Below are 26,630 nucleotides of genomic sequence, written 5' to 3' on the forward strand. Positions count from 1 at the left end.
TGTTACTTCCTTTATTCAAAGCAAAATCACTTTAGATTTAAAATTCACAGTCTAAATCTAGCTTAAATCAGACCTAAACTTGAATTTCCGTTGAGTTGGGAGAAGTTTCTAACATGTATGATTATTTACTAGCAGATTGCTTTTACCCTATCTGCTCATCCATGCAATGAAATGCAGAGAAGCAAATTGCGGTCTTAAAACAACTTTGGGCAACTCTGTTTAAGCCACAGAGGCAGCAAGGGGGGGGGTTAATTTAATTAGCATGATACTGAGAGATGTTACTTAATCATATTAAATACACATCAACATGCTCTTGTTTAAGCTCTCCAGCCTTCAGAAAAGTGGGGCCAATAGCATCCCGCTCATCTTTAATCCATTGAGAAGCAGCGTTTTCCAGGGAAAAGGAACCAACAAGGTTTATAGAGACCTTTTCCTTGGGTTTGTTTCAGTGAATTTCTCCCCAAAGGAAGGTAATAAAATAGTAATAGCTCCTGTGGCTCTCTGTGCACTGTTCTTGCTGGGGAGAAAGAAGCCACAAAAAAGGGGAAGTGAACAGAGCTTGTAATGAACTAAGGTGCAGAGAGCAGTGTGCGTGCGCACACGTGCGCGCATGCGTGTGCACGCGTGTGCGTGTGTGTGCACGCATGTGTGTGTGCGTGTGTGTGCACATGCTCCTGCAGACGTGATTTTTGTCTTTCACTGCCTTAAAGACTTAAAGTAACACAAACTCTGTATGTTAGTCACCCCCTCTTTCTCACCGGCGAGAAGCTTTCTGGAAGCAGGATGCCCCAAGGCAGCGGCAGAAGGGACGGCCGCGACGGTGCCGCCAGCAGCTCCCCACGGCCGGGCGCAGTCAGCACCGGCCGAGGCGGCGCCGCTGCGGGAGAAGGGGAGAGGGCCCTGCCGTGTGCCCGGCGGCTGCCTGGGGCCTTCGTGTGTGGCGGGCTCAGAAAAGCCCCTGGAAATCACAGATCCTGCCTCTCAGACAGCCTAGCAGCGCCGTCGTACGTGGCCGGCAGAAGCGCCGGCACCAGCCGTCCCCGACGGAAGCGCCAGGCGCCCTCAGGGAGCCATTGCCTTGGCGAACCCTCTCTGTGCTCAAGCAAAGGTGTCTGACCGGCGCTAGGCAAACGGTGAAACAGCGATCGCTTGAGGACAGCAGCGTGGAGGTCCGCGAGGACGTGGCACGATGGGCCCTGGTTTCTGATTAGGTGTTGGGTGTGCAGGGAGGAAGGGTCCAGAGGGACCAGTGAAACAAACGGCAGCGGCGGGTGGCCAGTGATTCTCGTCAGCCTCCAGAGAAGATGGCTTAGGGGAACTGAAATATCTCGGGGGCTCTCGCTGAGTGAGAGCAGTAGGAGAGTCTTTGGTTCCAGACCCTGTGGGCTCAGACCGCTCCGTCTGCTGTGGGCCTTCTCCCAAACACAGCGTTTCTCCCGTGACGTACATCCGTCCGCAGCACACGATGGGAAGAGACGGGTCCTCCCCGGGCTCCTTCAGCGCGTGAGCAGCGGCTGCCCACCCGGTGCTGGTTAGCCTGGAGCCACACAGGCAGATTGACAGGACTGAAGATTGTACAACAATGCTCTGGTTCATTAACAGGAAACAAAATGATCTTCCTGCCCTTGGGCTTCCCTCTGCCAGCGCTTCATCGGGCTGCGCAGGCTGCGCATTTGCGACTGGCTCTCCAGGTGGTCATCGCCCCCGAGCCTGGCCGGGCGCCGGAGGAGCGCGGGCTCCTCGGCATCGGCCTTCGGCCCCATCCTGCCCACCCGGGCGTGGGGGAGCTGGGCAATGCTTGTCCGGAGCGCAAGCACTGCGGCAGAGCTGCAGAAGGGTTACTCTGGGGGCTGTAACAGTTGTTTGAGCCCTAAAATACATGGGGTTTATTTGCTGGAAAAAATTCTAAAACAGTTGTTTTGGCTCAGGTTGGACAGAGACTTTTTCCTCAATCAGGCGCTAACCTGAACAACTCCTTACGTGCTCCGTGCTTCTGCCAGTGCCTCTACATGGGCAAGGAAAGGTCTGCTGGTTCACTCAGCCTCACACCCTAATCAAGAGACAGGCCAATGTCTTCAATATCATTTTCACAATAGCAAAAATGAGAAACAGGGATGAGAAACGTGCCTGCCTGCCCAAGGCCAAACTCAAGGCTTGTCAAGCAGCCCAGGCGCTCCTCTCCCTGGCAGGTCCCTTTGGCTCAATCGCGTGTGGTGGTACAGGCAGTCTCACCCCGGATCAGAGAAGCTTTACAGAGATCAGAGCAGTGCAAGGTGCTCAGCATGACACGGCCATGTTATCCCTTGGCCCTTCGGGAACGTGGCACCTTTTCAGTTTTGGCATCAGATATTTATGCAGAGACATGACTCTGCTCTCTCACCCACAGCTCTGGGTCACAGGAGTGAATAGGCTGTCACTGCCCTTGGTCATTTGATTCACTGTTGATATGTGATGGAGCTCCTACATGGGTTTTTATGAGGCCTTGATGCTTTCATTATGATTGTTTATTAGCCTATCTCAATTGCCTGTGCAACACCGTAGGACCTGCTGTCATAAATAAAGCTGACAGTCAGGATCTCCTAGCAGCAAAACTGCGTACGAGTCGTACGAGCTAACTCTGAACACAATCTGAGCTCTTTCTGAGGCATCAGCATATTGCAACGCTGATTTAAAGCCTGGTTCAGGTTCAAAGCCTGTTGTGCTGGGATAATTGCAGAAGGGAGTCAAAAAACTCTGACTTGAGGCCAAACTCTGTGTCAGGCCGTGTAGCTCCTGGGGATGAACATTGCAATACTGTGATATCTTCTGTTCCCAGCTAGATGGGGTAGGGTACAGGCACAGGAGAGACCCACTTTGAAGCAGAGAATATTTCGCTATTGAGCATGCTTTGTGCAGTCAACTCAGGGCTTCGACACCTGCTTCTTTCCTCATGGAGCATTTGGCTGGTCTCAGTTCTAAGAGCCTAGAGCTGACAAGCCCTGGGCTGCTGTTTCTTAGCAGCATTGGTCCTTCTCATCACAACGGCAAGCTCCATGCCCCTGAACGGGGAAGGGGAACCCATCTGACCAGACCTTGCCCTCTCGGTACCAAGCACAGACCCCTCGGCATGGAGGTTGCTTGGTAAAACAGATGCAATGGTGCCATCTTGTGACACCAGGCAGCTGGGGTTTGCTGTGCTGGGGGATTCAGCAGTGAGTGCATTTTGGGGAGCAGAAATGCTATTGTACTGACAAACCAGGTGCAAAATCAGTACTGCACCATGCCAAGTCCTGTGCCACTTACAGGCCATCCAGCCTGGAGGCCATGGGTGACTTCCAGGGCTGACAACAGCATCCCAAGCATCAAGACAAAAATCAGCAATTGCTAATAGGAGTTAGTGGCCTCAGTCTTAGTGGCATCTGGATCTGGCCAGACTGGATCCCAGTTCCAGAATCCACCTGGGATCTGTCTGCATCCCATTTTACAGTGTCACGGTACCCCTAAACTAGCCAGCCCTGCTGCTACAGTTGAGTAATATTTGGACTGTCATCATCTCTGACAACCGAAAGCAACAAGCCCCAAACAACATAAAAGGAAATAGGTTTCCTCCAGAATAGTTTGCACTGTTGGATTAATGCCCAGAACAGGCTGCAGAGGGGAGCCATCGGGATTGGTGGTTCCTGCTATCTTCAGGGCCATCGACTAGCTGCAAGCACGCAGTAGTGGCTGAAACGCAGCTGCTTCGACTGCACGGAAATGCAGCCCAGCTGCAGGAGCAGTGCCAGAGGAGGGCGAGCTGGCCCAGCTCAGACGGTCTGTGCTGCGGAGGCATGGCAGGTAACCCAGGGAGCTCACGGAGGTGGGAAATTGTAACAGGCTGGGAAGTGAACGCATTGCACCTTTGCGAGGGACACGTTCTCACAGCTGATTCACCTGCCACGCGCCAGCAGTCAGCGCCTAAACACGGACGAGAGGACGAGAGGACGTCTGTCCCTGCAGGGAGCTCTTCCCCAGGGAGGACTGGAAGGGGAACGGGCTTCCTCTGGCAGGGCAGAGTTCAGGAGTCAGACAAGCAGGACGGCAGCTGGGAGGGGAGGACCGCGCTCGCAGCTCATGTCTGGAGGAGCAGGCCATAGTGACCAGAGCCAACCACGAGACTGCTGCCCACCCTGCACGACGGTGCCAGCCCGGTGGCACGCTGCTGGACGCAGTGCTGCCAAATGGGACCCCACCTGCACAGCCCTGCCCGCTCTGCTCCGTGCTAGGGCTCCCCAGCGCTCCCTCCGCTGGACCAGCAGACTGGCCCCAACCAAGAGAGGCCCCAGTGAAGGGGGAGCGATGCTCCATGCTGACGCAGGAGGCACCCTCTGAGCATCTCCACATATCCTCTGCAGCCCAGGTGTGATTAACGCTCTTGCTGCACTCTGTATGGCCAGAATAACTCGCTTTCCAAGCCAGGACGGCGAGGCCCAGCGGAGGCTGCAGCGCTGCCCTGCCAACAGCTGACGGCTGCGATCTATCTGCGTGCAGTGGAGCTGAGAGCAGCTGCCCTCACTCTAATGTGGTTTGTAGTTATTGGAAACTGGACTGCTAAGGAACAAAGATCCTGTTTCTATGGAAATGTCCTGGAACATCAAATGAGGGAGCAGGAAAACAGAAAATATGTTAATGAGAACTGCCAGGCAGGGCTTTTTCTAAAGTGTTTACAATTTGGATGGGAGGCATCTCCGGGTCCCGTGTGAATAGCCCTTTTCAGCTCATTATCTCCTTCCTGTTGCAGAAGAGCCAACAGATGCGTGGCTGGTGGGTGGAGCTCGACATGGCTTTGCAGAAGGGAAAAGACTTTGGCACCTCACACCTATAGGGACCTGGCTTTATGTCACTTCCCAGGCTCCTGAGCCTCCATAAAACCCAACGTATCAGTGGATTATCTCTTAGCTGCTACTTCTCCAGAAATGAGTGCTCTGGCAGGCTGCCTCAGCAAAGGGGTGATACTGAGGGCTACTTCTGCCAAACGCTGCCGCCTCGGCCCCAGTGTCCCTCGGTCCAGCGCAGCACCTCTGCTCTGGGCAGGGTGACTGCTGCGCACGATGCTGCTGTACGCTGGCAGGAGACTCCTGCTTGCAGTGTTTCCACCAGCATCTGAACAAAACCATGGGACTGGTGTTAAATCAGAAACTCTCCCAATCTGCAGCCTGCTTTCGCTCGCCCGTGGCCATCCTCCATTCACCCAACACCAGCATAACTTCTGTCAAGTTTTGTAGTTCCCTTCTGCCCCGTTTCCTCAGCGTGAGGCTCTCTGCTTTCCCTTCCCTAAAACAACAGGGTTGATAATCCTTTCTGAGAAACACTGCCCAGCGCCCAAGAATGAATGAGGCAAATGAACCTCCAATTTTTATTTAAACGTGGAATTTCTTTCAAGTCACCCCCAAGAATTTGGAGACCTGCGTCATGGCTTCTGGATGCCTGATGCTGGCAAACAGGCCACTTGCCTAGTGGGGCAGGAACGAGGCCCGCATTGACCACTCGCTACCGGTGCTGGATGCCCGAAGGAAGCCGCTCCGCAGTGGCAGGTCACTGCTGCCTCCTGCCTAGGCTCCTCACTGTCCCCAGGGAGGCCTGGGCACAGTAGCCCGGTGGCCTAGTGGCCCCAGGGACTCCAGGGGGTGCTGGGGCCCAGTGGAGGGAGGTGAGCAATTGTTGCAGGTGCTAGGTCATGGGGTGCTCAGTTGTGTGGGGCCCAGGGCCGGGTTGTGAGGGGTGCCTGGCTCTGAGGGGGCCAGGGGCTGGGCTGGGGAGGTAGCAGTTGAGGGGAGGCGCTGGTTCCCTGTTGGGGAGTGCCCATCGCCTGGTCGAGAAGGAGGTTCCCGTTTTGGGGGATGCCCAGTGCCAAGGCCTGGTTGGGGATGTGCCTGGTTGAGGGGGTGCTCGTTGGGGGGGGTATTGCCCGTTGGGGGGCCCGTTGCCCACTGGGGGGCCATGGCCCTTTGGGGGGCTGTTGCCTGTTGGGGAACAGCCTCATTGGGAGGACATTCCCCACTGCCGTTGGGAGGGGGCTGCCGCCTGTTGGGGGGCATTGCCCTTGCTGTTGTGGAGCTGTTGCCTGTTGGGGGGCCATTGTCTGCTGCCTTTGCCCGTTGGGGACTGCTGGCTGCTGGGGGGGGCCGTTGGCCGTTGCCTGTTGGGGGCCGTTGTCTATTGTTTGGCTGTTGCCCGCTGGGGGGCCGTTGCCCGTTGGGAGCCATTGCCCGTTGGGGTGGGGGGGGGGCATTGGCCATTGCCTGTCGGGGGCTGTTGCCCGCTGGGGGGCCGTTTTCCGTTGTGGGGGACTGTTGCCCGTTGGGGGGCCACTGGCCGTTGCCTGTTGGGGGCCGTTGTCCATTGCGTGGACGTCGCCCGCTGGGGGGCCGTTGGGGGCCCGTTGCCAGGTGCCCGCTGGGGGCCGTTGGCCGTTGGGGGGGGGGGTGGCCGTTGGCCGCTACCCGTTGGGGGCCGGCGCGCGGCCGGCGGCGCGCGCGGATTGGCGGGCGGCAGCGCGGCCCCGCCCCCAGCGCGGCGGGCGGCCCGGCCCGGCCCGGCCGGCTCGGCTCGGCTCGGCTCGGCTCGGCTCGGCTCGGCTCGGCTCGGCTCGGCTCGCCCCGCCGCCAGTCTGCCGGCGCTGCAGGGGCGGAGGAGCGCGGCCATGGCGGCGGCCCCGGCGGGTAGGGCGGGAGCCGGGCCGGGGCCGGGGCCGGGGCGGACGGCGGGGCCGCGCCGCGCTAACGGGCCTCTCCCCCTTCTCCCCACAGAGGCGGAGACCCGGCAGCGGCTGCTGCGCACCGTCAAGAAGGAGGTGGGTGCGGGGGGCGCCTGCCCCCAGCTGCGCCGGGCTGCGCGGGCCCCCCGCCGTCTGCGGCCCCCGGGGCACCCTGCCGTGTCACGCGGAGCCCCGGGTCCCGGGTGACCCCTGCCCGCCTGCCGCCGCCCGCTCTTTCATTTATATCATCCCTCTCCCGCAGTCGGGCGCTTGGCGCGGCTCGGCCCCCCCCCCCCGCGGGACCACCACCCCCGCGGGACCGTCGCCCACGCGGGGACCCCCCCCCACACGCGGGACCGTCGCCCACGCGGGCCGGGGGCCGCCGCGCTCGCACGGGCAGCCCGGCTCGCTCCCTCTGCGCAGGGTCTCGCTGGCTCCTGCGGTTGCTGCGTTCGTACTTCACTGCATCAAATTTAACAGTCCGAAAATAAAAAAAAAAAAAAAACGAGCGGGTTTATCTATCTTCTCGTTAATCTGTCCAATATGAGCTCCAGGAGAGGGAACCTGTCAAGTGAAATGTGCCTGCATGATTACTGGGTAGATAAGCAGCGAGGGATGTATCTTCACAGCAACAGCTTATTTTGACACCAGGAAAGCAGGCTCCTTTGTCCCGTATCTCGAAAATTGCCTTTTGCTGGTGGCAGAGCCAGTATCACAAGTTTTGACTTTCTGCAGGGGGAAAGGAAGTATCTCCCGAGTGGGAAACTACTGCTCACCTTGAAAGCTGGAATGGGACAACCTTTCTGTGTAGCAAAATGTCCTTTCATGTATTAGGAGGCGGTCTCGCATTTAAAAACCCTGCATGGACAGAGCTTCTGGGCTGTTTGTAACAACAGGCTAAGAAAATGGGGAACGTGCACGTGAATGTTTGTGTGTTGTGTGTCCAGTGCTAAGGGGTGTTATTTGAAGACTGTTTATTCCTCTGGTCTCTTTTCTCAGGCATCTTTCCATCTCTTCTCTTGGTTTATAGTTGTGGTTTGTGCTCAGCTGCCTCAACCTCATTGTCTCTGTGCGTTTGCTGGACAGAGCTTGATGTTTGTAGTATGTATAGCATTAATACAGTGAGCTGACAGTAGATCTCGACATGGAGCTGAGGGTCTCTGGACCCCTCTGCTCTGCCAAGTAGTTGCTTACGTGATAGAGGTAGGCCATGTGGCCAGCTTGATGGGCTGCGTGGGCCGGCAGGGCAATCTGAGCTAGCCATCCACGACTGCTGAGTCCAAAGTGGCTGAGTTGCATGTGACCCATTGCTGAGGAAGCTGGGCTCCAGCTCTGCCTTGTGATGGAGGACTGGGTTGGTGGGGAGCTGTTACCATCCCCCGCCTGGGTGGTCTGTCCCTGCAGGTCACCTCTCCTGGGCTTGTAGGGTGTATGATATGTGTCTTTTTATTTCTGGTCTTATGATCATCTTGATATACAGTTTATGGGCTCAGGAGAGTGGAGCATCCCTGCTGGAGACGCTGCACTGAGTAGGATGAACAAGACCCGTGGCTGGTAGGTTTTGGAAAGCTGATGGAGCAGTGTGTTTGGCTGTTTATTCAGATCACTTCTGCACCTTTAACCCTGTGCTGGGCGTGGTGGTGAGGAATGCTACTTGTTGCCTTGACAACAGCTATTAAACCAGAAAAAGGATATGACATTTATTTTAGCACTATAGATAGAGCTGACATCTCATTATGACAGTCTGTCTGCGACTCCTCCTGAGTGGAGAGAGGCAAAACAGCAGACTGTGCATCGATGGCTGCTGTAGGATCAGAGATGAGGATTGCCCAGTGTTCGGTGTGCCAGTTAAAAAGCTTGGCCAGTAAATGCGAGCTTCCTGCCGGAGACTGTGCCCTGGCTTCTGCAGGTTGTCACTGTACATGAACATCTTTTGGGCTGGCATTCAGGAGTGGGCTTCTCTCTTAGGTACCCTTTGCTCTTTCTCCAGGGGCTGGATTTTGCAGGCAGTGCCTCACTTGTGTCTGGGTAGACTTTTACCTTGGACAGGCATCTATGCTGGAAGAAAGTGCACCTTGTGCCTAGAGGAGAAGAGCTGAGGGTTATGACATGCCCTTCTGATAATATGGGAAAGTGCTCTGGCTTTTTGTAAAATGACTGTATTGTACAGTTTATTGGTGGAGCCGGGTAAAAAGGAAGTGTGCGTTGAAGGAGAGAGGTGGGGTACGTGTAAAGATATCGTGATATCAGTGTTTGACAGTCTAGTATCTGTATCTGTCAGTCTAGTATCTACTTAGCAAGAGCACAGTGCAGAGCAGAGATTTTACATTAACATTGTGACCTTCTAGTGGACTCATCAGTCCGAGCTCTGCCTCAGGACGTTTGTGGGGATGTTGGTTCTTTGCCCGCGCAGGTACCAGGTACTTCCACTTTCTTTCGGATTTCTCCTAACTCGAAGCCTGCTGAAAGCAGAGAGATCTGACAGGTTCAGCCAGCTGAGACTGTTTGTACACAGAGTCACACAGCTGCTTGAATTCTGTGTTGAACCTGTTCTCTGTGCTCTTTTCCATCTGTTTTTTGCTGTATTAAAATTAATAAAAAATAGTTGAGGAAACATGACCCCAAAGGTTATATAGTTAATTATTTAGCAACATCCCTGAAATTGGGAGTTGGCTGTCCATTCTCTTGCCTGTTGTTCTCTGCTCGTTTGGGCCCGTTTTAGTTATGCTTTCCTTTGTTTCTTCCTCTTCTGGGCTGACTTCAGGTGAAGTCAGGAGCTCATGCAGACTTCCAGGGAGTAACAGAAAGGGCCAAACTGCAGAAATTCTTTCTCTTTTTCCTACCCCTGGAATTTTCCGCTTTCGCCAGACTGCATATTCTTGTTTCTTTAGACCACTGCTGATTTGTTTGTGAGGCTTTTTCTACTCAAGGGTTTTAGCCATGGCTTTACGTGATCTAGTGGGATCCTCAAGTGTAGATAAGCCACACTGAATCTGGGAACAGCCACGGATCATACTGGAGAAGCCATGCCACGTCTGTAGTCCTCCTGCAATAGCTGAAGGAGTAAAATCTTGTGTAGACAAGATCTGATTAGAAAAGGTAAATAAACAGTAAATGGGGGGGGGTGGGAGGGAACATCCATAAGGCAACAACCTGGAGCACCACGCCAAGCAAATGGACTTCAGACTTTGGTTGTTGCCATGGTTAATGCATTTTTATTTTTAAGAAGTCTTGCTCTGCAGTAGATATACAGGCTGAAATGCGTTGTGCTGTCACTGTTGTCATCCTTTTGTTTGGTCCATATGGTGCAAAATTGACTATTTGTCAGCAGACTGTAATGGAAGAAACAGCAGTATGACTTTCTGAGGAATCCTTTTTTATGTTGTTGTGGAAAAGAAACATAAGAACAAAAATGTTTTTTAGGGTTATTATCAAATTGAATGAGGCTTATTTAAAAAACAAAAAGCAAAAACCCTGAAATGTCCAAATTGAAAAGGGTGTTGAGTTTTCAACAAAAAATATTTTTCTTGCAATCCGTACTCTTCCCCTTTTCCTTTTGGCAAGCTTCATTGTTAATTGAGGAGAAACTTGTGATATATTTTTGACTACTTCTAGGTAATTGCATTACCCACGAGAATGGGTGTAAAAGCTGATGTTACCCTTAAGATGTAGGCTGTACTACACTATGGAAAATTAGCTGTGTGGAAGGTCCTAGTGCATTAAATAAATGAAATCTGAAAGTTGTCTTGTTTCCTCTGCTAAAACTTAGTCTTTATTTAACTTGCCACTCAGCTAATAGCTTTAAGATTTTTGTTAGTAAATATCTGAGGTGCCTGCTTTTAACATTTTGCTGCCTGTTCTTAGAATTGTTCTTTAAGCAGCTGCTGATTGACCAGAGCCTGCTCCCTTGCTGGTGTCCCATGCTCTTCTATCTATATCGGATTTATTGATTCTTTTTTAATAGCTTGAAGGGGTGTCACTATATAGCTGTTCACTAATTCTGTCATAGATCGTAGGGGCAACAGTCGGTCTCTTTTGCTTCTATCCTTCAAGTGAAGTGCCCCTGCTACCCAGCCATATAGTCTAGTTTGTTTTTAAGTAAATCCGGAATGCCTCGTAATAGCAATGTTTTGGCAGCTCGGGTCTGTGTTTTTGGAGCACATATGTGTATCTGTAGTTCTGAAATATCAGCTTGCAGGTGCCCATGCCAGCTAGCTCATTTGGATTGGTAGAAAATTGTAAATTAATTTAACATTATTCGGATCTCCTGAAAAATGAATGTTGATAGCTGTAAATGTTCTCAAGGCCAAATTAAAAAAAGGCCTTTATGTAGCTGTCAAAACTGTTCAGACAGAATGAAGATGAGGCTGATATGCTGTAGGCTTGTAATGGAAGTTACTGTTTGCAGAGGGACCTTCTGATGTCTCTTAAGCACCCAAGTCAGCCTTTTAAAAATGTTCCTATATCAAGAGTAAGCAGAAGGCTTTAATACAGCATTTCTGGGCTGTCTACGTTGATCTCTTCTGAAAGGAGTCTTTCTAATCGCTGGGGCCATTTTCTCTCCTTTTGAAGATGAAAGCACTGGTGTGCAGAGGTGCTCTCGTACTCCAGACAACCCTGGCAAGATCTTTCATACCCAGGACCGGTTTCGTGCGTCTTTCTTTCTATTTTTATCCTGTTTCTTAATGTTCAGGGAGATGAGATCTGTATTCCAGAGAAGACTCCTTCCTCCCTACCAGCCTCTCTTCTAGGCTGCCAAAATATCATCCTCTTGTCTTTGTGGCGTTGTGGCTGTTGCCATAGAAATAGCAACCTTTCCACGGATTAATTACTTCAAAGCAAGACAGGTCTGGAATTGCACCTGGTTTCAGTGCAAATAATGTCAATCTTTGCTGTGTTTGCTAATTGAATCCAAAATACTTGTCAGTGGAACGGTTAGCACCTCATAAGACAGAAGCTTATGGTTTGATGGGTGCAGAACACAACAGACAGGAGAACGCTTTCACATCGGGCATTGAAAAATAGAATCTCGACTGAAGTTTTTCCTGAAGTATTGCTGTGTCTCCATTGAGCATCCTACAGATAGCTGTACGAGCTGTACAACAGATGGGCGTGGAAATTTGCATTTGACAAGCGAAACAGGAATAGAACCTGCTGCGACATATGTAGTGGTCTTTAATGCTCCATGTATGGATTTCGGGCCAAAAAAAGTTGATGTTCTATGAAGAGGGTCGGTTGCAGGCAGACTGGTGCAAAATACTGTCTGCAAATACAAACCACCAGGATGGTTCCTATTTTCTTCTCCTCAGAATACAATGCTATATTACTGACTCTTCAGCTTAATATCTTTTTGATTTCTTTTCCAGCAAACCATCCAAATATTCAGAATTTTTAAATCAAAAAGATATTATACACAGTAACATCTCCGCCCCCACCCTCAATAAAACCCTTCCGCACTCCTGACTCTAGAGTACACACGTTTCCTATGTAAGCTTTGCTGGCAGGCCTGAAAATCCCATGTGTATCACGTGGATGATACCCCAGCTGCAGGATGTGTTATGTTTTATTTAGTAAGTGTTGATAAATAATTAAATAAGACTTCTAGAAAAGCCAAAGGTCTCAGTCAGTAGGATTACAAGAATACGGAGCTGCCAAACAGCGTTAAATGTGAGCATATGAAAAGGGTCTGGTGCCTTTAGAGCTGTCCTCGTGCTGCGCTCCCTGCAGTGCGAGAGGGCTGTCTGTTTATACCCGAACCAACAAGGGCTGCAGCGTTCATCTCCATGGTCGGTGGATGGTGGCTCTGCTGAAGTCAATAGAATCTCTGCTGGGAAGAATTATGCCAAGCAGTGAACCTGGGCACTGTGGTGGAGGAGAAGATGCCCCAGCCGCTTGTCGAGGCAAATCAGGAGAGACTAGAAAAATAGGATCCATCTCACTGATGGTCAGGCACCTGCGGTCCACTGCTGGCTCCGGTGCCTGTAGGTTTCTGTTCTAGTTTTGGCATCAGTGACCCTGAGTTGGGGTTTTTAGCTGTTTCTGAAAATTGCTTTAGAAAAAATTTTAAGTGGAGCCTTTGAACTGAATGTGCCCAATAACGCACAAGGGTGGTACAGAAGTGCATGCCTGGACAGAGGATGTCTCTTTGAATTTATTTGAAACGTGGTTATTGTACACATCCAGCTGCAAGAATCAAGAGATTACATGTAAACTTACTATTTTTCTTATCTTTGGCTTTGTTTTTGAAGAGATCTGTCTTTCCAAATGAAGCCACTTGGAAATCCTGAAACATAAAGACTCAAAAACTTGAAAACAGGAACTGGACATACTTTACTTAAAAATTAAACTGTGATTTTTGTGGGATAGGGATGAAGAAGCCAATTCATGACATTTTGTCAAACCATTTTCTCTTTCATTAAATGTTTGTGCCAGTATTTCTTTCCAATGAACTTCTAGATTTCATTGTCACTGTTGCAAGAGGAGAAATGGATGATAGCCTTAGCCACCACATCCAGTGCAACTAGTAGGCTAATAAAAGTGTGTTGCAGTAGAACAAGTAAAATGGTGTTGATTGTTGACTAGGATGCTCCCGCTCCCGTGGGAGAAACCACTTGCCTGGCAGTCACACTCTGAACTAGGACTGGAGATGGCTTATGGAAAGGATTCATTTAAACATGACTAAAAGCAGGTGGGCTGCAATCTACTCTTGTAAATCCGGAGTAGTGACTCCCTTTCACTTCTAATACCCTATAATTACACTGCTCTAACTGAGAATAAAACTTGTGGCTGTTTGTCAGTGTTTATCTTTTAAAGGAGGTTAGGGACAGAGAAGACAGAGGTGCGTGTGTGTGTGTATGAGTCTGGCGCATTAGCTAGATGGGGCACGTTGCAACGTAACACTTCTGCCAGTAGTAAGTGATGGGAATAGTTGGCTTGCTGACTCTGGAGCTTTCCGGGCCAGAGACTTAACTGACCTGAGTGGCAATCTGCCAGCTGAGGACATAGCCCAGGGACTAGGGTTCGCATATAGCCGAAGTCTGTGCCAGCCTCACTGATTTCACTGGAGATGTTTTTCATTATTGCTTGCATGAGTGAAGATAGAATTTTCCTTGCTGGCTCCAGCCTGGTAAAGGGATTGACAGCTGCTCGTTCCTGCTTGCTGCGATGCATGCACCAAAAGTGGAGGAAGGTCTGCTGAGTGAGTTGTGTCTCTACAGCTAAGCTGATTGTGACCAATTCTCTGATGGCCCAAGAAAATGGCTGGAGAGAGTCCTTGAAGTCTCTGACTATAAATAGTACACGTACTCTGAAACTGGCAGTATTTTAACTGATTGGAGCACAATTCATCAGTGTTATTTAATGGTCGGACAGTAAATTCTCAGGCAAGTAAGTGGCAGGGACTGGCTGCAACTTGTGCTGGTGCCAAAAAGGCCTGCCTGGCACATGCTTTTGGGATAATTAGGGTGTTTGTTGCTGAAAAAAGACAAGAAACTGCATCTTGTAGTACTCAGAATTTGATAACGTAAATTTTATAAATAAGACTGGTAAAAGCGGATGTTGAAGCTTTACCTTCTAAAGCAGCCAGAGAGGCAATAAGCAGACGTTTCATTTTCAAATAAGAAGACAAATCTAGTTTATGAGAGATGTTGGACTGAGAAATTCTGCATTAGCTGAAAAAGCAGCTTTTAGCTGTAGCACAGGTAGTGCAATTGAATATGGGTTTTTTTCCATCCACTCTCCCCAGCGCTCTTTGTTCCATGGGGACTTCTGAGCTGCCCACTCAGATGCCCACAGAAGTAGAGGACTTAGGGCTTTGAATAATGTCTTTGCGTCCTAAAACTGAACAGAAATTCTCCACTTGCTTTGCCTTGGACACTGAACCACCTTTGGTACAAGCCAGCCTAGGAGCCAGAGACAAAAATCAGTCTCGTTTCTTCTGGGAAATGGTAGCTGGGTGACCTGGTGGCCAAGCCCTACAACGTGGCTGGTTGAGCTACAGTGCAAATGAATTGTATTTGTCCTTGCCAATACAAACATGCCTATGATTGTCTTAATCTTGCATCTGTTTCACTAAAAGATCCTTTAGCATTTTGTAATACCTGAGATACGATAAGACTGTAGCACTGTATGGACAAATCTTGCACTGTGTATGGAAGACTATTTTCTATAGAGCTTAAGCAGAGTTTGTGCTTGGAAAGAGGCCTTGATTTGGGGAAGTAATTAAAGAAATGCCCAGATTCTGTCAAGAAGTGCCTACATGAAGTGTTGCACCAAAACTAGCAGGTTAAATAGGATTCTTCAGTGCCAGAAGTAGCCTCCAAACATATAATCAAAGCAGCACTTCAAGGCTGCAATGAGAATGAGTAAATACCAGCTCACAAAAGAATTTGAAAAGCAAACACACAAAAGTAAATTACATTTCAGGCCTATACCGTCAGTGTGTTTTATGGATATAGATTTAAAGCTTTGTATGTTACTAGAAAGACGAGCAATGTCCTTTTCTTTAATTCGGAAAGAAAAAGAAGAAAATGACACTTGCTTTGGCTAATAGTCTTGCGCTGGCTACCAGATTCAGAGATATGAGATTCTTATGTTAATGTGGTAGGAAGCACACAGGCTATCAAAGCTAAGGATGAGGTGAATACTGTCAAAGGAAAAACTTGGACTGGCAGCTTTCTAAAATATGAATGCAGGAAGCTTTTTAAAAGGAGTTTGGTATGTAAATGTGACCTGTGAAACCAATGTCTCCTTGGTGAGGAGGGAATCAGGAACAGAAGTAATGTGCTCAGGCTCTCCTTGTAAATGGTGTGGTTTAGGGGAGGGAAGGGCATGGGCCAGAAGATGAGTGGTCTTCACTCTACCGCGAAACCTTTTCACTGAAGTCAAAGTTGGAGCTAGAGCTAAACATTGGCTTAAGCCTGCAGTTTCTATAGATTGCTTTCACTGTGGCCATGGATGTGTGTTGTGAAACCTGTTTGTCCAGATTTTAAACGCATAGCATGCTGCATTCGGAGCTTGAACACTGCGTGCGGCTCTGGTCCCCGCAGCTTGGAAAGGGGATGAAATAGGCAGAGCTCCAGAAGGGCAACATGGATGTCGAGGGCATGGAACAATTCCCGTACTAGAGCAATAAGTAGTCTAGGACTCTTCAGCCTGGAAGAGCTGAATGGAGAGGATCAGAGGAGATTATCCGGGGAGCATCAAATGAAGTAAACAGGAGGCAGTTAAAATACTGTTCTTAATACAGCTTGTAGTTCATCTGCAGAACTCCTTGCCAGTAGATGTTGTGGATGCCACAAGTTGAAACAGAAGAGCAGATTTAAAAAGTTCATGGGAAAGAAATGCATTGAGAGCTAGGGTGGAAACTTGAGTAACAAGCAGCAATTGTAGAGCCTAAGCCCTGCTTGTTAGTGCTGGATGTTTATTGGGATGTTCTTATTTGATTCCCTGTATGTGTACTTTGGATAGTATTCTGCTTCCTACAATTGTGAAAAGAGATGGTGAAAGAGGAGGGATTTTGCAAGGCACCAGTATCTGCTGGGGTCTTTCAGTGCTATTAAATGCTGCTAATAAAACTAGCGGACTGTTTTTTTTTTTTTTTTCCTGGTACTGTAATAGCCAATGCTTGACTGCCCTCCTAAACAAGATAAAATTAGAGCGCATACAGGCAGTCCAGCTGCCTTCCTCTGGGTGTTGCATCATCTGATCCCAACCAACTCCTTTATATCCCATGACAGTCCCTCTAGAGGCACATATTTGGAGGTAGCAGAAGAGATCTTAATTTCTGCTAATGTTTTTTTTACTGTATATGTTTTGTTTTCATTTTTTTTACCAGGATGTGGGCTACATGAGAGTTCGGTAGAAACCTTTACTTTTTCTCTCAAGAGCAAACCAGATCAATAGCAATTTCTAAAAACATACTTCTGCGAAGAGCAACTCAGTCACTGGAAGCATTTATTTTATTGTAGTTTTATTTATATGAAGTGACTTTCTATGGAAAATCCAACCAGTGGGTCTGAAATAAGACCTAGTTCTAGTCTCCCATTGCTCTGGCTATACATAATTAAATCTTCTGGCTACTTTGACCCTTTGGAGCAGGACAAAGAAATCTGAGCACCCGATTATTTGCCTTGCTGCTCAATTGCCTGTATGTCACCACACAAAAAGCCTTCTTCCAGAGGTCCTTTCTCCCTGATCCGTGAGGCTGGGTACAGGGAGAAATGCATTGCCCTGAATCCAGCAAACAGGCCCATGCAAAACAACCTCCTCCTCTCCCTGGACTGGAAGGGTATGACTGGGTATGAATTGCCTCTGCTCACAAATGTGTCATTGACGTTCTCCAGAGGTGAAGCCCAGAGTGCTGTGTTGCTCTGTGTGTGGCTTCTCTGCTGCTTTCAGCTGAACGGGAGCTGTGCTGGAATAGCCCATCCCTGCTCAGGGTAATCCTGATCCCCTCAAGTGTGGAGAAGAGTCACAGCAGCCATGTTGTATAGAGCTCTTGTCCTGTAGCCATATTTGACACGTGGTCAAGCTGCTGCTTCAGCTAGGACTGGGACTGGGAAAAGGACAAAGCTGGGGACTCTCAGCGAAACAGCTGCACACGAGCCAGCCTGCTGCGTTTGGGGGTCCACAGACTCTCTCGGCAGAAATGCCCTGAATGGAGCCCCCTTCCTAGAAGAAGCGGGTGTATGTCTATGTGAACTGGGTGGGTTGCAGTAATGCACCATATCACCTCGCTCAGAGCCTGCACTCCCCTGCTTGGTGTGCCAACAGTGAACCAGCCCAGTGTCTAGCCTGGAGAATTTGAGGGCTGCCCCAGCCCAGCCTGGTTCAAGTGCAGTTGCCTTCTGAAGGCTGCAGCGCCTGTCTGTGCTGAAGCACAAGCTGGCTGCCTGTTTTTTCTCAGTCTGTTTGCATCTGGCTTACTATAAACAATTCCAGAGTTATGAGCATGACCAAACATATGGGAGATATTGTGCTTCAATACAAATGCCTTGATAACCAGTAAAAGGCTTTGCAAGAGGGATGGCAAAGGAAATTGTGAATGTAAACATCATCACTTAATAATCTAGAGGACAGATTGTATAGCAAATTGGATGGAAAATTCCAGCCAGGTGAAAAGAGTTATGGGTAAATATTGCCTTAGACTAATTAAACCCAGAGTTATTGGTTTGCTCCTGATCTCTGCGCCCTGGCTGTTATTGGAACTGCTGTAATATTTGGCTTGCTCCACCAATGTAAATGACAACTGGGACTGGGTAGGGTCACGAAGCTGTGTTACGGGAATGGGGAAGGTTCACTTTGAGATGAAGCATATCCCTGAAGCGGAGAGCTCTAAGCCTGCATCCTTCATTGGGGTCTGGGGGCTATTAGGTAGGTAAGGTCTGTTTTCATTTATTTTTGAAGGGGGGGGGGGAAGCAGTTTGTCAAAAACAAAAATGTAGTGGAAATGATGTTTCAGCTGTAATGGAACTGGCCAGGTCAAGGGGGAATGTCTGCACCAAAGGAGAGACAGACCTCTGGGGTCAGGGCCTCATCATAGATGTGGGAGTGCAGGGTCAAATCCTTGGTCTGAACTGGGCAAGCCAGAATTTCCTATGTCCCTGATGAATTCCCTAATCCAAGAGCTCTTCTGACTAAGTGGGTTTCGGATCCTGTAAAATACATTCTTTAAAAGTTTGGTGAGACAGTTCCCTGCTTGTGCATCTCAAGGCCCCAATCCTGTAAACATTTATTGTGGAGCAGATTCAAAGGCGAGTAAATCAGTGCATGTACATGGAAGGAACAGTGTATCTCCGATTGCTGTGTGCGTTACATGAGAACATGCATAAAAAATAAAGATTAGGTCTTTACAGCTGTTTAGCAAATGACTCTGTCCATTCTAGGAGAAGTGAGGGATGGGAGGCCTAAGAACATGTGAGACTTTTTGGACCGTTAGTTCGCCTCTCCTAAGAGGGCCTACAAAGAGATCTTGCATACACCGGTCAAAGAAAACCTTGTTTCTCTCTGAGCTCCTTGAGCAGCCATTGCTGTATTTCATATAAATTACTGCACAGCAAGTTTTCCATATAGCCCTATATAAAAGCTAAAAGCTATTCTGGCGATAGGGCAAGGAGGGGAAAAAAATAATTTCCTTAAAATTCAGTTTTGTCTGCCTGGCAAGGAAGGACTAACTTGCTTCTTCATGTGAGTCACTGATTCAGAAAGTAATCTCCAGAGAAGCCTGTCTGCCATTACAATTTTAGAGCTAGAATTAATGCTGTTGAGTTTGTGTAGATGTCGTGTTGTGGGGTGTGCATGTGCATGTCTGCTCTCTCGATGCAGTGGGCTCTGTGTTTACAGCTAAGGAAGAGAGAGTGTTGCATTATCGTCAAATAGTTTATAATACTGCCTCTTGAGTTTACCTACAGCTAGAATTGTTAGTCACTGTTTTAATTTCCTTTCTAATAAAAGAGTAAACATCTCATTTTCCGTAGACTGATTTGTCTAAAGAGTGGGCAGCTTCATTTGAGGAAAGCTTTTGGGATTCTTCTGGCTACAACGTGAGAATTAGCATTAAAATGTTGGACTGCAGCATTTTGAGAGGTTGCTTAAGTCTTCTCTGTGCTATATGTGGGTTAGCAGGCATTCTCCATCCCTGCAGTATCGTAAATGTACTTCACTTTTAGAGGAGGATCCGGAAACGTCCTAGCTGGTGCTTGCTGCTGCAGAGTTTGCGATTGCAACTAGCTGTGGAGGGGCCAGTGTCTGGATAGGAGCCTTAGGACACCGGCAGGCAGAGGTGTCATGTTGTGGGCTCTGCAGGAGGGCATTGCTCCGTGTTGCTCGGCAGGAAGGCGTTGCTCAGCTCTTCATACCCTGGCAGACGGGTCCTCTTTTGGATGACCTGCTGTAGTCAGCACAAACCTTGCAGTACTTTACGTATTAAGCCAGGTTGCCCAAGTAATTCTCTGTGCCATGACTGCAGTCTCCCTCCCAGCTCCCGTTTGCAACAGGCAGATGCACTCCTGCGTTAAATTGTAAGAGCTCTGCTACCGTCTGTCTGAACATTAGCTTCCTCTCAGAGACGGCAGCTGTTCAGTGAAGGAGAAAAGCCCTAATTGGTACAGCTTAAACCTGTAAAGAGTTTTGGGGTTCTCTGGGACGGAGGGCTATCCCACCCAGCTCTCATTTAAGGGCCAACCTTGTCCATTTATGAATGGGCCTTGCACAAATGTAAGATTTTGTTTGAAAACTTTCCCTATAGAACCTTTGTTTTCTGTTAATAAAACCATATCTACCTGTCCAGGCCCTAGCGATCTGAACTTTCTGCTTGTTGTATAGCTGCTCTCATTCTCTTCTAGCTCATTTGTCAGGTGAATGCCCTTGTTACAATACCCTTTCCACTTTTGTTTCTTTTGTTAGCTTGAAACCTCAGTCAATACAGTGCTATTTTTTTCTTTTAATGGGTAATTTTCCACTAACCTGTATCTCTTGGAAGATTTCCTTGTGCCTTGTGACTGCAGGTTATTTGTCCTGCGTTGGCACCAAGATGCCCCGTCAGAGCTGGAGTCCTGTTGTGCTGGTTGTTCTACAGCCGCTGAAGAAACAGATGGTCCCTGTCCCAGAGAGCTCGGGCAGGTGGTAGGTGTGATTCCAGGCATTGCATCAGAAAAGCGAGATGGTAGCTACTCCCTGGGTTGACGTAGATGCTCGAATGGAAGGTGACTGATAAGTGTTTGAATATACTGTTTCAATTTGAATATGCTCCTAGTTTAGTCAGAAGATGGTAACAGACTGTGTGCATTGATTCCCAAGTGGTTTTTTTTTTGTTTGTTTGTTTAAAATTTGAGTTACTGATTTACATATCTGGGTGATTCATAGAGAAGCCGTAGTTCCCTGTGGTGGTTCCTGGTCATAACATTGCTGAGGAAATTCCAGATGCAGAGAACTGATTGGGGTTAAAAAATCTCCACTCTTCTTTTTTTTCTTTTTTTTGAAGAGTTTTTAGAAAATGTCTTACCTGGTTAACAGCATGGCCCCATGACCAGCTGTGTCCCTTGAACTGCTGGGAGGAGTACTGAGGCAGGAACAAGCTCCTGGGGCTGAGAACAGACCAATACGGCCAAGAAGGTGCATTTTATATCTCTGTGGGTCAGTCATTTTTTAATAGATTAGTTCAGTATGTGAGAGAGAAATGCCCGTAGCCCTCGGACAAGCGAAGCTCAGCCAGACAAGGTGAGAGCAGGTAGCGGTCTAGGACAAAGATAGCTCAGCCTGCTGGGAGAATCTTAATTTTGAGGAAGCCCTGATGGCCCCCCCCAGGAGTATGTCATTGTGTCTCTCTCAAACAGGGCTGAGATGGGATTGAGAAGGAGCAGTGGAGTGTGGTGAAACTAGGATAAAAACAGTATGGCAGGTGTGGGAGGGAGTGTTTGGTGATATTCTTGCGTTGTTTAGTGTCTCAAAAGAAGGAAATGCCATTTCATTGTTAGAAACTTTTAATATCAGATTGAGGAAAAGGAAGAAATCTATTGTAGTAAGTACTTGGGCACTATTTCCTGGTGGATGAGATGTTGCCATGTATTTTTCTTCCCATGTCTAGTTCTCAGCAAAGGTCAAAAGATGTGTCTAGTTACAATGCAGCAAATTAAAGAGGGACTCCTTTCCTGTTGCTGTGACTCGTGCTCTCCCCGTTTCTGTTTCACAGTGTTCCTTCTGCTTTGTTGAAGTTTCAGATAAAACACTGCTGAAGCCTTGCAACTCGAGTGAGGATGGCACCAGCCTCACTTCTGTGGTGCTCAATGCACAGTAGCTAGTATAATGGATAACACTGTGCTTCAAACATAATGAAACAAGGGGCTTGCTAGCCTCACCTGGCCTTGCCTTGCCATAAGATGCCCTGAGAATATATGTACAGTTCCAATGTTTGCTCATTTGTGGCAATAAAACAAGGCAGAGGGGGATTCTGTGCATGCATCCGGCAGCTGCGCCCTGCACACCTCCTTGCAGCTTGGGCATTCTCCTTGCAGCTCACGGTGAATCACTGCTCTCTGAATGCCGAATCATGACACTGAAGCTGCAGAAGCTGTTAGGTGCTATAATTCCAGGTGAATTTCCCAGCACTTTGAGCCACGTACAGTCTTGGTGACCATGTCCAGCAGTCCCAGCAGTGCAGGAAATCAGGCCTGCGGTGGGTGTGGATGTGAGTGGTTTAACTGACTCCCTGTTGCCTGAGGCCTGCCAGGCATTTGGGCTGCGGCGTCACTGTCCCAGCACCCCAGCCCTGGTCTTCCTGGGCCCTCCTGCACACACAGACAGAGCTCGCCTCCCCCTCAAGTTTAAATGGACCAGGACATCTACCCTCCACATCTCAGTTGCATTCCCTGCTGCAAGTTTCTGACTCATGACAACTCATCTGAGCTGCTGGGGATACAGGTGAAATCATTGCACAAACCTTACTCCCTCCTGGGTTCAAGAACAGCCTCTATTAGTCACCGCGCACATTGGAGCAGAGCAGCGCAGGGAGCTGACCTGTTTGCTTTGACATGCAGAGGGATTCATTTGGGTTTCGGTATGACTTTTTCTTAATCTGTATTTGGAAAATGGTTTCTTTTACTGAGCTGTCAGCCGTGCATAATTGACCTTGATGATTATAGCTGCCAAAAGAGTCCCCAAATGATGCTGTTAAAGGTCTCTCATACAAGCTTGCTTTGCTTAGCCAAGTCTTGACCTGCTGTTTTTTCTCTTCTCTGTGCCTTTGCAGAGAACACTTTGATAAGCAGAGCCTCTCTTACACCCACCACTTTGCCCTGTGAACTCTTTCCTCTGCGTTGTCTGAAACAAAAAGTGTGAAAAGCAAGATGTTCTAGAGGCACTGAAAGATGAAATCCAGACATGCTGGCAGTTCAGTGTTTAAAAGGAAAAGCTGTTTTGGAGTGTAAATGTTTAAGGACCAAACATTCAGCTGGACTTTTGCTGATTTCGGCAGGATTAGGGAGGATGAGAGCGTGAGACAGGCTGCCTGTGAGAAGCACAGCAGCTCAGGAACAGACCAGCTGGGATCTGCTTGGAGAGGCTGCTGTGTTCATGGGAGGGATGTGGGGTGATGGCGGGGACAGATAGAGGGACACAGATCCTGTGATCTGCTGCTGGGACCTGGCAGGTTTAGCCAGTGAGGCTATGTTGTGTATGGTGTGGAGGAAGCAGTCTGGCTGAAGGATCGTGGCCAGCAGAGCTAGCAAGGGCCTTATCCTTTAATAACACCTACTTCTCCAGCGCTTTCTGAGTAAGTTTTGAAGCTCTTTGAGCGTTAAACTCCACATCTCTTGTGTGTAAGTCCTGATCTTACAGAGGTATAGGGACAAATGGAAGAGGTGTTCCTTGAGAGCTGCGGCTGCTCCGAGTTGCTCTGGAGACCCATGGTTATGCTTTGGCCCTGACTGCAAGACAGGATCCCCCCACATTGTCAAGCTTTAAGGGCATTTCATGTGGAATCTCAGCCTGAAAGTTTGAGCGCCCTGAGCAGTATTCCATCGGTCTGTGAGCACTGGGAAAAGGCATCTCTGGTGAGAGTGCAAGGATGCTTGAGGTGCCTAGAATCATTGTTATTTAGCAGCAGCATCTGTTTTGATGTTCCTTCAATGTCCTTCCTGTAGAAAATACTTGAGGCTTGCATAATCCTGCAGTAGTCCTTCATCAGCAAGGACTACTCTCAGGAGCAGTGAGAGCTGCAGAGGGAGGGCAGCATGCTTGCAACAGGAGTCAGTCAGCACAGGGGGACAGTCTGCTGGCAGCCTGGATTGGAGGCTGATCATCAGAAATAGGAAGTTAAGGCACTTAAAAAAAATCCCCTCCTTTAATGACACAAGAATGTAATCCACCTTTGCTCTATAGGGTTGGAAGAAAGCTCTGTCTAGCCTAGTTTTCTAGCTTCTAAGTGCCAAAGGAGCAACATGAGCTGCATGAGAAAGTGGGTTGGAGCTGAGTGAGGCCATGCTGCTAAGAGTAGTACAGAGCTAGCTCAAGTATATCTGAAGCTGTGGTCCCCATGGAAGTACTCTGTACTGGAGCTGTGAGGGTGAGCCCTGCAGAATAACCCTTAGAGTGACTGGGGCTTCCTCGCAGCTTTGTTCAAGCTGCTGAGGCCAAGCCAGGGAACTGTGGAGCAGTGTGTAGACTCCCATTGCACTGCTGGCTCTGAGGTGATGTATAACAGGCAGCATCAAACTCGCAAAGAGTTCATTAGCCCCTGCGTGCAGGGTGACCCTGCTGCATCCCAGGAGCAGGTCAGAGGAGTCCTATACTCTGTGCTCCTACCAAATGGATGCTGTCAGTTGATGGAGGAGGACTGGGCAGTGTGAGTGTTGTCAGACACGTACTAATGGAAGAGCGTTGGTGCTAGGGGTGCTTGGATTTGTTGTTCTGCTAGTCCTTGACTCCTTAGGCACTTCAGAGCTACTGTCATAGAGTAGCTAGGCAGCCCTGGGAGCTCCTCTGACGCTAGAGTCTCTCCTCTGTAGCTTGGTCACCTAGCAGGTCTGGCTTTCTGTTCTGACATCCCATCTTGTGTCTGCAAAAATCATGCTCCTAATTTGTATGGGTTCCTATTTATTTTCTTCTCCTAATTGTGCCCCTGATATGCAATCTACATGACAGCTTCCTTTTGATTAGGGAGCAGAAACGAGTGCCAAAAATGTGTCATGAGCAATAGAGACTCAGTCACTCAGAGGGCAGTGCTGATTGCATTGCTATGCAAATAACACTCCCGGTCACATTTGGTGACCAGGTGGTGATGATTCACTGACTTAGGCATTGACAGATAGGTCCAGGTCGTTTGGAACAGCTGTGTGACATGAAATTTGTCAAATACCCATAAAATGAAAGAAAATGAAATCACTGTAAAAGCATTAAATGAGATTTGGTGACCCTGATTAAGGTGCCTTTTATCTAAACGCTGTTTGATTCCTACAGTTAATTCTCTGCCCGATGTTTCCCTGAAAGTTTCTCAAAAAACAAAACATTTGCTTCTCCCTTTGTTATTACCTGACTTTTTGAAATAGTCTGTGATGCTTGGCAAGGAAAGGTCCAGTGATTCTCCAAGGGACCTCGTGCTCTATTAGTGACTATTAGAGAAGTCAGACAGCAGAGGAGGTTTCCTTACGGAGACGAACACTGCTGTGCCAATGCCTCGGTGTGAGCCCAGCCCCGTGTTTCTTCCCTGTGCGAGCAGGCATTACTGTTGCCTCCCGAGCAGAGCATCTTGTGCCCACTCCCCCGCAGGTCTCTCCACTCTCTGGTTTATGGGTGAAATGTTATGTCTAACTAGGCCTCTGTTCAACAGGTGAAGCAGATCATGGAGGAAGCTGTGACAAGGAAGTTTGTGCATGAGGACAGCAGCCACATCATCTCCTTCTGTGGTGAGTCTCTGGTGGCAGGATGTTGAAATTAGCTTCACAACCCTGGAGGCTTGAGCGCTCTCTTAATGTTGGGTTGTTGCTGCCTTGAGGCACTGTTGTGATATGAGCATTTCCTGTGGACACATCCTTCATTCATGGGGCTTGGTGCTCCGACTGGGATGGTAGCTACTCCTGGAGAAGGAGTTATTCTGGCAGCAAACTGAATCCCGAAGGCCTTTGCTCTATATTTAAAATAGATTGAGACATGCTGGAAGAGGGAAGGACATTGGCAGTATATACAATCACTTTAGTAATACTAGAAGCAATCTTTTTTTAATCTCCTTGAGAATTAGTTCAGCAGAAAATTTGTCAAGTCTAAATATTTCTTTGCTATTGCGGAATAGGAATTTATGGAAAGGAGTCTTCAAGCTGGGTGAATGCAGGAAAAGAAAGACTAACAGCTCTGATAGCATTTAAAACCGTGTTTGTGGAGGATCTACTCTTGATACTGTGCTGGTTTGAGGCCCGTTTTCTGGCAGCTGTGCCAGACCTCTTCTTAACCTCTTCTTTTTTACTTTTTTTTTTCCTACTGCTTAGTGACAATTTTGTAAATATGGAAGTGTTTTGGAATTAACCCATCAGAATCTTGGCAAAGCATCTTTTAATAACCTCTCTGGTGCCTAGGTGGACTTTCAGCAAGGACCAAGCAGAGGTCCTGAGGATAGTAGGGGTATTTGAATCTAAAAGGAACCTTGTGGGCAACAGAGAGCAACCTTGTTTCTGGTATCTTGAGCTCCTCTGGTTGGAATATTTGATGAATCTGAAGCCATGTCTGTGCATCCCCACCCTATGCAGAGCTCACTGGGCAGGTATGTCCTGAGAGAGGAGGACATGCCAGCTTCCTCAGAGCAGCCAAACTGAGACTACGATACAGTAACACACAAAGCAGCTGGCGAGCCCTCTTGGCAGCCGTGTCCCAACTCCCTCTCAGCAGGTGCACTGCCTTGGAGAAGGTTTCTTGGGGGCTGGACCAACCCAGAGTGGCCCAACACTTTGGTTACCCGTCTCTTCTCTGACAGATGAAAACAGAATTTCGCTGTTCAGATAAGACTGCTGCTAATCATCAGAGGAGACTTTATAATCAAGGTGGCAAAATTAGATTGTTTCTATTGTTGTGGCCCTTCCCTGAAGTTTCACAGTCACCTTTTAAAACTGGAAAATAAGTGCTTGCCTTGGACACAGTTAATGCCCTAGGTAAAGCAGTTTCTTGAGCAACCTGAACTGCCCAGACTGCCAAGTGCTGCCAGGGAGAGCTTTTGCAAAGGTGGGGAAATCTAGCTGGCAAACAGGAGCAGGGAGAACAGGGCAAGCACTTCAGGGAATCGAATGAGCGTGTTCCTGTTTGTTGTAGTCCAGGAGGCCCTGGGCTTGGAACCAGGCCCTTTATGCTGGGTGCCGCATGGACTAGAACAAAATTTCTCAGCCCCTTGCTGCTTGAGGTGCAGGTAGGATGGAGCTGGAGCCAGATGGGGGGTAGG

General features: G+C 48.7%; 1 protein-coding gene across 3 annotated transcripts in view; it reads left to right on the top strand.

The window, feature by feature from the left end:
• The first annotated feature begins 6,577 nt into the window (after positions 1-6,577).
• Positions 6,578-26,630, top strand: part of SGSM1 (small G protein signaling modulator 1) — a 54,956-nt gene continuing 34,903 nt past the window's right edge. For 2 of the 3 annotated variants that reach the window (XM_068911672.1, XM_068911674.1), the window contains exons 1-3: positions 6,578-6,680; positions 6,768-6,811; positions 25,038-25,113. In XM_068911672.1, the coding sequence (XP_068767773.1) occupies positions 6,662-6,680; positions 6,768-6,811; positions 25,038-25,113 (139 nt within the window). In that variant the 5' untranslated portion in view covers positions 6,578-6,661. The remainder of the gene's footprint in view (positions 6,681-6,767; positions 6,812-25,037; positions 25,114-26,630) is intronic. The other variant, XM_068911675.1, reaches the window with a different exon arrangement.

The sequence above is a fragment of the Struthio camelus genome, chromosome 17, assembly GCF_040807025.1.
Source record: "Struthio camelus isolate bStrCam1 chromosome 17, bStrCam1.hap1, whole genome shotgun sequence".
NCBI classification, from domain to species: domain Eukaryota; kingdom Metazoa; phylum Chordata; class Aves; order Struthioniformes; family Struthionidae; genus Struthio; species Struthio camelus.